The sequence below is a fragment of the Talpa occidentalis genome, unplaced genomic scaffold (assembly GCF_014898055.3).
Source record: "Talpa occidentalis isolate TD23 unplaced genomic scaffold, MPIMG_talOcc4v2.1 talOcc4.6, whole genome shotgun sequence".
Classification (NCBI taxonomy): Eukaryota; Metazoa; Chordata; class Mammalia; order Eulipotyphla; family Talpidae; genus Talpa; species Talpa occidentalis.
Window position 1 is genome coordinate 111,907,205 of NW_023604972.1, and position 13,271 is coordinate 111,920,475.

At 34.8% G+C, this 13,271-nt stretch overlaps 1 protein-coding gene across 3 annotated transcripts in view; it reads left to right on the forward strand.

Moving 5' to 3' along the window:
- Window positions 1–13,271, forward strand: part of SLC38A9 (solute carrier family 38 member 9) — a 53,435-nt gene that overhangs the window by 36,637 nt on the left and 3,527 nt on the right. For all 3 annotated transcript variants that reach the window (XM_037529385.2, XM_037529386.2, XM_037529387.2), the window contains 3 exons: window positions 3,234–3,340; window positions 9,058–9,171; window positions 10,670–10,818. In XM_037529385.2, the coding sequence (XP_037385282.1) occupies window positions 3,234–3,340; window positions 9,058–9,171; window positions 10,670–10,818 (370 nt within the window). The remainder of the gene's footprint in view (window positions 1–3,233; window positions 3,341–9,057; window positions 9,172–10,669; window positions 10,819–13,271) is intronic.

Genomic DNA, 13,271 nt, shown 5'->3' on the forward strand with positions numbered 1-13,271 from the left:
CCCCTTGCACCACCAGGGAGGGAGGCCCGCAACTGGATTTTTAATGTTTGGTTTTTTTTTTAAGAAAACATTTTCCATCTCATTCAGAATAAAGGCAAGTCTTTGTCTGAATCCATAGGTCCTATATGTTCTCACTCCTGCCTTCCTGTCTGATTTCATACTCTATTATTTTCCCTCTCATTTACTCTACTCCAGCCACATACAAAAATGCCAAGCACACACCTAACTTAAAATCTTTGCACTTACTCTTACCTGTGCATGAAGTGCTCTTCTTTTTCATGTATATTAATACAGCAGTCTTTCCTGGCTTCCTGTGTCCTCTCCAGCCCCACTTTCTTTTGCCTTATTTTTCTTTCTTTTTTTTTTTTAAGATTTATTTATTTATTTAATTTATTTAATTACCTTTCCTCTGCTGGTTTATGCCTACTTACTATGCTTTCTGTTTTTGTTTTCACTTTATTCAACATCACTCTCTTATATTTTAATAGCTTCAATCTCTGATGAAGAACAACTTATGCTCCTTTTCTGAGAGCTTAAGTTGTATCTTTTCCTAGATCCTGAACTTTCCTTTCTATGTTTGAGATTCTCATACTTCATTGAGTCTCTTTATGATAATTATTTTGAGATCTTTTTCTACTGAATCCTCCAGTTTTGTGACATTTAGATTAGTCTATGGAGATTTTAGCAGCTCTTTCAGCTTTTCTACCTTCTGTTCTCATGCTCTTTGTTTCCTAGACATAAGTGGTACCTTATTTAGTTTTTCTAACTGGGATACTGTGGCTTTAGTTTGTTTATCTTCTTTGTTTATTTTGGCAGTGGGTGGGAAAGAGAGGACCAGCAAGAGCCCGAATGCCTCAGTCTCAGTCTTTGAGGAGGAAGGGCCAACCCAGGTGGAGAATCCTACACTGCCTCTTCTCCTCTAGACCAAACACAGACCACTGCCGCATTCCCAGTCTGCCTCCTTGCCACTCCTCTTCATGGTACACAGAAGGATCTCTCTCTCTCTGTGTGTCTCAAAATTTCTCAACTCTCAAAGGGGGACGTAAGGGGAGAAAATGGGACCCACCCACCTAGATTGCCTGCAGCCAGACTCTTCATGACTGAACAGAAGTTCCCAGTGGGCATGTAACTGCATTTCACCCTTACTGGGAGGATTTCCTCTGTCAGCTCTGTGTGCCTTCACAGGCTGTGCCCAAGCCCCATTTTGTTCAGCTTTATGCCACTGCCTAACTTTAACTCCCTTCCCTTCTCCCTGTTCTACCACCAAGGTGAACCACCAACCACCACCTCAGAGAAAAATATCCATGGGTTAGTCCCAAGAAGCAGGTGATGAGCTGGTGAGATTTCCTGTGGACAATAGTTGATTTCTGCTATTTATGAGAGAGGCCTATCAAAACCTCCCTATTTGCCATGTAGTTAATTCAGCCTCTATTTTGATAAAATTATGTCCATATACATTTAAAGCAATTTGATATAATTAAAATATTATAAATTAATGAAGTATTATTGGAATTGACGTTACCATTCTGTTCATTGATTTCTGGTTGTTTTATACTTCCTCTATGTCTTTCTTCCTCTCTGCCTTTATGCTCCTTTCCTTTGAGATTTGATGACTTTGAATTCTTAAGAATTTTAGTTGTCCCTCTGTAAAAGAAATCTACAAATAATATTTTATCATGTTTCCAAAAATGGTTCCTTTGTTATATTTCTATAAGTGTAATGCTGACTGTCGATCTGAAGTGATGAACAAGTTTTTCTTGTAGCAAAGGCATCCTATGCCCAATATATTAGCAGGTTTTGAAAACAGAAGTGGGAGTTGTGCCCACACCTTATTTTGTTGCTGAGAATAAAACAAAATTAAATATTATAGACAATAAAGGGACAAATTTTCCTCAGAAAATGCACTTGGAATTTCTTACAGAAACAAAAGTTCAGATGAAAGCTAATAGACAAATGAAAGCTTAATGGACAACAAGAGTACATAATTTTTTTATTTTTTTAATGTTTGATCCTTAGTCTTTCTTTTTTAAAATAATATGGCAAAAAGTCAGTAAACTTTCTTTTCTCATTACAACACTAAGGTATCCCCTAAGATGGTTTGTTCTCCCTTTTTTGCACCTACATTGCCTAACATTAATACTAATGTTATTCTACGTAAGATCAATTTTCCCCCGCTTTTGTATCAGCAGCCCTTCAAGACAGAAGCTGGTAGTGCTTTTTAAATATGTAATTTTATTATTCTTACTCCAAAGTTACTTTATGGTTATTATCAAAAACTTAGAAAATATAGGTAATTGGTTAATTTAAGATAAATCCATCAGTCAGAGAGAACCAACATTCATAGCCTTATGGATATCCCCCTAGTTTTTTTTTCTTTATACACATACATATATACACATGCACTTTTAAAAATAAAAGTAAAATGATGTTATATATACTACTTGAATCATGAGTATTTGCCAAGCATAAAATCTTTCTCTACAACATTCTTAAATACTGTATACCACTAAGCAAGTATATCATAATTTAACCAGTCCCTGTATTTTAATTAATATTTTAATAATTTCCAGTACTTTTTAATTAAGATAATAATTGACATACAAAATTATATTAGTTTCAGGTGTATAATACAGTGATTTCATATTTGTGTATATTTTGAAATGATCGGCATAATAAGCCTAGTTAACATCCATTACCACATGTAATTAAAATTTTTTTTCTTGTGATGGGAACTTTTAAGATCTACTCTCTTAGCAAATTTCAAATACCCAATACAATATTATTAACTATAGTCACCACTGTTGTAGTTTATATCCCTTAACTTTCTTAATTATAACTGGAAGTTTTTAACCTTTTTATTTCCAGGATTTTAATGAAATGCTTTTTATATTAGCCGCTGAAGAATATTAAATGATGAATTCTCCCTTCCCTGATTCCTTTTATAAAGGTATTTTTCTGGCAAATTCAAATATTAAGACTTTAGAGTCAGACCCTGAATTTGAATCTTGTCCTACCACATACTTATTTTGTGACTTCTAGCAGAAATAACTAATTTAAAGTAATCTTACAGAGTAGTAGTTTTTAATTTTTTCCAAGACTTCATAAAGACATTTTATATTCTTATCCCCTGGACAAAACAGAGATAACTGATTTTTATTCATCAGTTTTTGGCTACTAATACTCACTTTCAAATTGTCAGTTTTAATATGTTTCCCCCTCTCTTTTTCTCCTAGAGATAAGATTTCAGTTTCCACAGCTGACTGGAGTGCTTACCCTTGCTTTCTTTATTCATAATTGTATTATCACACTCTTGAAAAACAACAGGAACCAAGAAAACAATGTGAGTAATTATGTGAGAACTTGGCTTTTGGATCTTAATTTATTACGTTTAAACCATAGAGCAATGGTCAGCAAATTTTTCTGTAAAAGCTCAGTGGAAAATATTTTAGGTTGTGTGGACCGAACCATGCGGTCTTTGAAATTACTCAACTCTGCTCTTGCGTAGTTAACGCTATGGTTGGTATGAAAGCAGTCATAGACTGTATGTAATCAAATGGGTGGTGACAGTGTATGAGTAAAATTTTATTTACAAATGTAGTGGACCAGATTTTACTCATATACCATAGTTTTCCAACCTCTACCATAAACAGTCACTGAAAACACAGAGATATAGCTAATAGCCAATAGTGGCAATAAGTGTCTTTAAAAATATGCATGTGCTCCAAAAGAAGACAGGAAAAAGGAAACAAAGAATAGATGGCAAAAGTAGAAAATAGCCAGCAAGATAATGAATTTAAACTCAGTCATATTGGAAACTGCAAAATATAAATGATCTGAATACTACAACTGAAAGGATAAACATTATCAGACTGATCAATAAAACAAAACCAAGCTAATTGCTATCAACAAGAAACTTATTTTAAATGTAAAGCTATACCATGCAGACATGAAATTTAATTAATATAGAGTGGGTATTTTAATATCAGCCAAAGTATTCTTCAGAGCAATGAGTATTGCCAAAAACAGAGAAACACTCCATAGTGATTTTTAGGGATCATAAAAAAAATCCTAAAAATGTATGTACCTAATGCCAGTGTTTAAAAAAAAATGGAATAACTGTTAAAATTGAAAGAAGTTAACAAATCCAGATTTCATTTCTCCTCCCTTAATAATTAATAGAACAAATTGAAAATAAGGATATTGAAAACACTGTCAACCTACTTTAAATAATTGGTATTTATGAAGGTTGTTTCTCAAACAATAGCAGAATACACCTTCTTTTCAAATGCACGTAGAAAAATTAGAAAGTTTCACAAGAAACTTTAGAAATTAAAATCAGAAAATTTCACAGGAAAAATTAGAAAGTACTTTGAGATTAATAAAAATGAAGAAACTGCATACCAAAACTTAACAGTATGCAAGTAAAGCAATACTTACAGATAACATTTATAGCTGTAGCTATAAACATGTACACTTAAAAAAGAAGAAATCTCAAATCAGTAACCTAATTTTCTCCTTGAGACACTGGAGAAAGAAGTGCAAACTATACCCAAAACTACCAGAAATCAAGCAATTACTTGTGATCTTTCCCTTAGATTTTGAACTCAATTTCATATCTTCTAACCATGTAAGCTGAAGTCATGATAAAACTCTAATAGATGCCTATAGAATTGTTACTGAAATACAAAGGAAGGAAGAATTAACTATGTCTGGAAGTTCTGAAAGTTGTACCTGGATCTAAAGACATTTATGTAGGGGAACAGTGAGCGCCTAGACAGATAGTGATCAAATTCTCCAAGTAGAACTTAATTTCATATTTGTTTTCATTAACATAATTATATATGTTTGTGTATACATACTTACATATATATGTGATTTATATATATAACTAAATGGTATAATTTTTGTTTCTTTGTAAGGCATAATTTACCAGAAGGGAAAAAAATGTGTAGAGTTGAAAATCATCCAGCTTTTATCATGAAAATATGTAGCCTCTGTAACCATCCTGAAGGTGTGGACTAACCTCTTGGTATTTCTCTATCATGTTTGAAACAGAACCTATACAATGCTTTTTCTGTTTTATTTTGCCTGTCTTTAGTTTTATACCCTACTTAGTTCTTTGAAAGTTATTTAAGATGCCTTATATCTTCATTTTTTCCTTTTTATTTCTACATATTAATCTATGTAGTTAATACTTAACTGTATCAGCAGTTTTTATGTGACTGTTTGGAGTAGGTTGGTGTGGTCAGTTTCTATCATGTAAATGCCTCACTGTTTTTTCACTGTGAATGGTGCATGGAACAAATTATAAACCATATTTGAGAAACACACTGATCTCCCACACTCACTTGTGCCCCATTTGTAAACCCAGCCCCTATTCTGACTTGGCATTCTTCCTGTCTTTAGCTCCCTCCTGGCAACCCTGCCAGCCATTGCTTATTCATGAGGCAGAGGGCTCTAGGAATTTTGACACATTACCAGTGCCTGTTTTAAAATATTTTTACTTTGAGCCTCTCTTTTGATAGCTTTTTTTCTACCTTTTTCCATTAGACTTTTTAAAATATTAAAATATTTCACATTTTAATTACTGTATAGTTGTATATAATTACATGGACTTTTAAGAGGCTATAATCTCCAATTCTAGCATCGTGATGGCTTGGGTTCAATTCAAAGAACAGTGAAATCCACATGTGTTCCTGCTTTCATAGGTGGTTTGTTTCCGAGCATCATGCTTAACCTCAGCTGCTTTTATATTAAAACATCATTTCTGTTCATTAGAGTATTTTCATATGAAATCAGATATGTAACTCTTGACCTAGTTCTACTGAGTATACATTTGGACTACTGTGAAATAGAACTTTCCTGATTTTGGTATTTCTCTTGCATCATCTGTATTTGTACTCTCTTATATCCTTTCTCATTTATAGCTTCTCTTTCATTGATTTTTCTATTGTTTATTAACTGACACAAATGCATTAGAGAATGGTCAGCTCTCCATCATAGTAGCTAAGGCATGCAGTTTAGAGTCTGGAGGACTTTGGTTTGATTATTGACTTCACCAGCTATTCACTAGGTAGCCATAAGCAAGTTTTATAATTTTGCTGTACTAGTTTACTCATTTATAAGATGAAGAAAATGATTATGCCAAACCTGAGATAATACATGTAATGTGCTTATTTATTAGCACAGCACCTAGCACTTAGAAGAAATTACTAATTACAGTCAATGTGGTTATTATTTTTTATCTACATTTACTGAGTCCCTGTTATTTGCAAGCTGTTGTCTGATAATTGAGAATATGAAGATAGAAAAGACATATCCCCTGTCCTTAGGAATCTCATAGTCAAATGATATGGACCAATTTAGATATAGAAAATGAAAACACACTTTCCGTCATTAACACCACCCAAGTCGCACACACCAGGCTTCTCAGCCACCTTCGAGATGCACTATTTCACCTCCTACTTGCCAGCCACCCTTAGGAGCAGTGCCTCCCCTAGCACCAAGGACATCAAGAAGATCCTGGACAGTTTGGGCATTGAGGCGGACAATGACTGGGCTCAACAAGCTCATCAGCGAGCTGACCAAAAAAAAAAATTGAAGACGTCATTGCCCAGGGTATCTGCAGCCTGCCCGCCAGAGGACCTATTGCCATCTCTGCTGCCCCAGGATCCACAGTCCCTGCTGCTGGTTCCTCCCCAACAGCAGCAGAGAAGAAAGACAAGAAGGAGGAAGATTCGGAAAAGTCAGAGGAGGATATGGATTTGACTTGTTTCTTTAGCTGCAAATTGAGGCCCTTTCACTGTCCTTCCTCCCACATGAGGAGAAAGCCCAGAGGTCAAGCACAAAGGTGTTCCAGCCAATATCCCATGAGCAGCCACTCTCTGGTCTCTTCCCTTGTCACATAAAAGCTCTTTTCCACACACAAAACAGAAAAATTAAACTACCAACACCATGCAAGAACTATTTACCTTGGCTATTCTTAAATATCCTGTGACATTTTATTTTACTTAAGTTCTTTCATATCGAGAACATAGATTTCCTTTAAACAGTAATAACAATTGCAATACAGTAATACTGCTTTTGAGATATGTATACAATAAGTAAGAAGAGGGAAGCAGAAAAAGAAAACTATCTCGTTGGAAAGCCTTTGCATCTTCATTAGATTTTCCCCATAGTTTAATAAGGTCCACCTCTTAGCAGGAAGTCTAGAATGTGGTCATCAGCTGGTCTGTAGGCCAAAGACTGTCCATGAAATGCTAGCTCTCCCTCTTTATACATTATTCTCTCTGACATAGCTGTTTTGGCTTCCCACCATTTTGCATTTTGCAAGACTACCTCTGTTCTTGACTGGCCTTGAATAGGTTGAGGGTAGAATGACTTTCAAACATCATAATAAGTGTTCTACCCTTTGGATTGAAAATGAGTTGCCTGGTACATTTCTGGTCATCCTACATGAGACCTAAAGTAGGATGGGTAACAGAAGTGTAGCTAGAGATGGGCCCTAGAGCTTCATGAACTAAAGAACAAAGATTTTGGACACTCTCCCTTTCCTTTCTCTCCCTTTGCCCTCCCATGTTTGTTAGCCTCTCCTAGCTTTATCCTAAACAATTAGAAGCTCTTTGAGAGCAATGGAACCAATCGGCATAATCCAGGTTCCTGTAACTCCGTAGGTCTCACCACCATCTCATTTAGGGTATGGAATCCCTGATTTATTTTCAAGCTGCTTGTCAGCTTACAGCTGACTTTAGGTCTTGCTTTTAAAGTAAATTTATGGCGCAAGGGGTTAAGCACAGCACTATGAAGCAATCCTCAGCCTCAGCAGCCTCTGATCCCCCACCAGCCAGAGAGAAACCCACATGGCGCAGCAGACCTCTCCTGTCTCACCCGCTGCTCCCCTCAGCAGTGTATTTCAGTCAGTCTGCCTGTTCTGTTCCCCGCTCTGTCTCTGGTGAATCCTCTCACCCCCCTGCACCTCTGGCCTGAACCCCCAGCTCTTGTATGCATAAATAAATCTTTAAAAAATAATAAATAAAGTAACTTTATCAACATTCTAGTTTATAACTTTCTGCTATGTTTTAGCCCATTTGAGGAATTATGAAATGTTACCTAATACCAAATGTCTAGTTTTTTTATTGTTATCAAACTAAACTGAAATTCCATGTAATGTTTTTCTTAACTGTTTTCTTAGCTTTCAAAGTAATTTATGTTTAAAATGAAAAATTAATAGGTTTCTTGCCATAATTTAGTTGTACTGCGTTATTTGGCCATAACCTTAGTGGTGATGGAAACCAGATTTGTGGGCTGTGGGATCTGTTCTGTTTGGATCTAACAGCTGGCTGCATTAAATATCTTGGAGCATTTTACTTTGCATGAGGATGGGAGGTTGGGAGGGTGGGAGAAAGCAGTTCATTTTATTTAATGTCCTGAATTTGTTTACTGGTTCCAATAATAACATTTTGCAGCTGTTTGGAAAAGCTTCCTTTTTATTTCCTTTTGTTTACTGTTCAGGCTTATTAAGCTTGTCTTTAATACTCTCTGCTCTTTAACTAGCTTTCCCTCTTTATTAAATATATTTTAATATGTACCAGTTTAGGCATGCTTTGATGATTTAACAAGCTAACTTATTACAAGAATTTTTTTTTATTCTGTAGATCATATTGAAGGTGGCCTATTCTTGCTTTCTTGTTGGCCTTAGTTTTATTATTTTGAGTAAATATTTTGTAATTTAGTAAATAAAGTATCTTTTGAATTAAGTCAGAATTTCACTCATGTTAAAGTGCCATTTATGGTAACTTTCTAAGTCTGTTACCAGATAATTTAGTTTATATAGTCCTGAAGAGTAAAAGAATATTGTCAGATTGTCATACTAACTGTAAAGTATATCAATTTAATTCTAACTGCTTTCTGTGAACAGATAATCACCTGGGAAGTAAGTGTACACACACACAAAACACAAGATAAATCTTGTATTTATTAGTCAATCTTCTTATTTACCATGTATAGACAAATTTAGTTAGTGCAAATTCATTTAGTATGTTGGAATTTTATTTACAGGTGAGAGACTTATCTATTGCTTATATGCTGGTGACATTAACTTATCTCTATATTGGAGTCCTGGTTTTTGCTTCATTTCCTTCACCACCATTGTCCAAAGACTGCATAGAACAGGTAAGGTACTGTGTTTCTCTCTCTCTCTCTCTCTCTCTCTCTCTCTCTCTCTCTCTGGTTGTGACATCAGTAGCAAGATATAAAACTAGACAGACTTGGATTTGAGCACCATTGACTCTACATGTGGGAATTAAGGTACCTTTCCCACCCTTTCTGAACTTCAGTTTTCTCTTCCATTAGACAGTATGATATGTATGCCATAGATTTTTAGATGGACCCTTGAGAAAGCATACTGTGTGCTGGCACCTGTGGTGCTCAAATAAACAATTGTTACTGCATTCATAATATTTATCTTTGTGTCTAGAACTATTACTAGTAGTAGTTCTGAATTTATAAAACCTCCACTGAGAATACATTCAATTTCCTTATTTTCCTAAGTCCAATTCTGGAAATGTCCTGGATAAACTGGTTTATTTGTTCATCCCTAATGATAGGTCTAACACTCACTTTGATACTCTAGGACAGAAAAAAAAAAAGAAAAAGATTGGCTGTTAGAAGGAGAATATAAAAATTCTTTTACTGCACGGATGCCATAAGTAATATTTTCTTTGGTTTGACCCTTCACAAACTTAAGAATAGTATAGTCTCTGATGTGACTGAAGAATTTCTCACACAAAATTGCTGTCATGATGACTTTCTAGTCAAAGGGAATTCCTCTAGATAGAGTATATTTGAGTATACGATGCGATTTATTACAGATGAATGATAGTTTATTTCAGCATATTAGTGTTAATAATTTTCTCATATTTATAAGAGAAATAAGTTTGAGTTATTGCTGTTATGATAGCTTGAAATGTTCTTGATTTCCTTGATTCCAGAAGTTATTTGGCAGCCAAATGTTTGCTGAAAATTCCCCTGATGTGAACAATCCCATATAAAGCCCACGTCCTTGGGAATAGGAATATCTGTGGTATTTGTGTTTGAAAGGCAAAAAAAACCTCAGAGATTAAAATGTTTCTTCTCAAGATGCCAAACTAAAATGGAGAAAACAGTCATATAAGGAAATAGAAATAAATCCTTTTCTACTTAGTGATAGACTGTAAATAATAATGGTACTATGTTTACTTCGAAAGTGTTAATAATGCTGCAGAGGAAGAAAAGCCAAAAAGCTAATGAGAATCAAGCAACATTTAATTAAATTAGCCATTTATAGTAAAACAGATTTATGAGTGAACCTTATATAGCCATACTTTTCAAACTATCTGTGGAAAAGGACAAGGCTTTCTTTGTTGTTCTGTTGAATCAATTGCTGGCTGATACTTTTGTAAAGTAGAATAAAAATGTGGCTATGTCAAATCTCTATAAAAGTCTCTAAACATTTTCAATTGCTGTACTTACCTCTTTGAAGAAGAGTTAACAGTTTGTGGAAGGACACCAATCCCCACACCACAATTTGAGTAATGCCTATGCTCAAAATAAGCAAAAGACAGTCCATGTTATAAATTCACATATACTGAATCTGATTTTTAACATTACTTCATTATCTTTCTTGGATTAGAATTTTTTAGACAACTTCCCTAGCAGTGACATCCTGTCCTTCATTGCAAGGATATTCCTGCTGTTCCAGATGATGACTGTATACCCACTCTTAGGCTACTTGGCTCGGGTCCAGCTATTGGGCCATGTCTTCGGTGACATTTATCCTAGGTAAGGTTTCTACTCTTGACCAGCAAGATGTGCCACGCAACAAATGACTGTGCAAACAGGTCAGTTTAAAATGTGACTGATCCTTTTGCTTTAAAAATTTGCCTAATGGAAGTGGTTACTAAGGATAGATCATTGGTCTTCTTTTCCCCAAAGAACTTTAAAAATAGAAGCCACTCCCTTGTCCGGAATGATTTAAAGTTAATTCCTTCCAGTACAGTTATATTAAATCATATCAGTTATATTTATCTTATGATTTGGTTGCTATTAATCTATCGCCAAGAAGTTAATAATATGTAGTACTTGTGTTAGCAATGTATGACTAATGAGAAGCAAATCTTTTATTTTTATTATTGGTTTTATTTGTATTTTTACTTGTGTATTAATTAACATTATGCATTTTCACACAAATGATAGTTGTTTTGAATTAAAGGTGAGGTATAAGAAGTTACAGATCCTTCTGAAAATCTGTTCAAAGCTAGTTACCCTCATCTAAGAGGTATTTCCATTTACTATTTCAGGTTTTCCTTGAAACCACCTTTTGACCCTTGGTTAACTCCTTTTCTTAACATCAGGTGGCTATTATAGATTCATCTGAACAAGAAATACCCAGTCCTTGCCTGTTTTGTTGAGAATAAATGATCTTAAATGAAGACAATTTTTAGATAAAATTTGAAAAAAATTATCTGTATTAACCAAGGAAACAAGTGGTCTTAATCAGTTCTTCTTTGAAGTGATCTCATAGAGTATTGTCCCTTCATTAAATAATTATGTTGTTTTAGAAATGAAAATCTTTCAGAAGTCTAAGTGAAAAGTAACCAGGTCTTTAATGTTGACAGTGGCAACAGCTACACTTTTAGCATTGCTCATGTAGGAGATTGTATTTTAGGAAATTGAAGATTCCTGTTGTGTTTATACTCTGTGCTATATTTATGTTCACCAAAATAAAATAAAGACAGTGAAGTCATAGATGGAAAAAAAAATCTAGGTAAATGCTTTATTCCTGTTTTCTACCATTGTTTTGCATAATGTTGACTATCAGAATGTTTTCTTCTTGGAAAAAGTCTGCAATTTCCCTTTTGTATTCACATTATGTTTCTTCCCTTACCACCAATAACACACTCTAATTTATCCTACAGTTATAAGTACTGTATAGACTGCATACTTTTGAATACACTTTTGGTCTCTTGATCCTTTTATAGTCTTAAAGTTTATGGATGACCCCCTGCCAGAACCACCCCCCCAGGACTTCAGTTTATGTAGATTATATCTATCAGTATTTGACACATGAAAAATTAACTGAGAATTTTTTTATTTGTTAATTCCTTTAAAAAGCAATAATAAAACCATAATTGGTTCACATAAATAACATTTATGAAAAATAACTATTTCCCCTTCAAAACTCCTGATTTACTAGTATTATAGATAATTGGTGTATACTATCGTCTGCATTCAGTATGTTGGAATATGTTGATTTTCTTTAAATATATGAAGAAAATCCACCCTCACACAGACACATAATTGGAAAAAAGGAGTGCTTTTTTTTTAAAGATTTATTTTCTTTATACAATAACTGGGGTACAGGCCAGAGGTGTGGGAGGGTGAGAGGATTCACCAGCGACAGAGTGGGGAGCAGAGCATTCAGAGGGACGGAGGGCGGGTGTGACAGGATGGGTCTGCTGCGCCATGTCGGAATTTCCCTGGCTGGCCAGCCGCTCTGCAGAGGCTGCGGACAGCTTCATAGCACTGTGCTCAACCCGCTGCGCCACCGGGGAGGCCCCAAAAGGAGTGCTTTTAGTATAATAGCCTTTTCACATAATTGTGGTTATTCTTCTGTGGTACTGTTTCAAAATTTGACAAATGGTAGTTTCCAAAAAGTTGGTTGAATCTGAAATTTGGTTACGTTAAAACCCACTGCTCTGTCTTATACTGTCGATCTTTTATCCAGGCAGGATTTTGTAAGTGTTTAGTTATTTAGAAAATGAGTTCTGCAGATCTTCCAAATATTGAACGGGTTTCATTATGAAAATCTTTAAATATTCAAAAACTATAAGCCTCAGGGTGACAAATACAAACTTTCCAAAATTCTAATTTTTAATTGAAAGTTCAAATTTTATCATTGGCAACATACACTACTAGGTTTTTCTTGAAATCACAAACTCATAGCTCACTAGTTTTCAAGAAAATGACTCAAGTACCATGGCTGAAATGACCATAGTCTGTCTGACTTTTAAGTAAAAATAGCATTCCTTCGAGAAAAGAACAACTAGGTTGCCCTTCAGCTCAGTGCTCAAGTACTTTTCTTCAAGACAACATTGTACTTCAGTATGCAGCTCTCCTGCAATATTGAAAAGATGTGTGCTCAAAGACTAGTTTTAATAAAACTGATTTCACACCTTTATCAAGGGCAGTTTTTAATGTTTTGGTGTGTTTTCTTTTTTAGTCTTTGGCAGTAA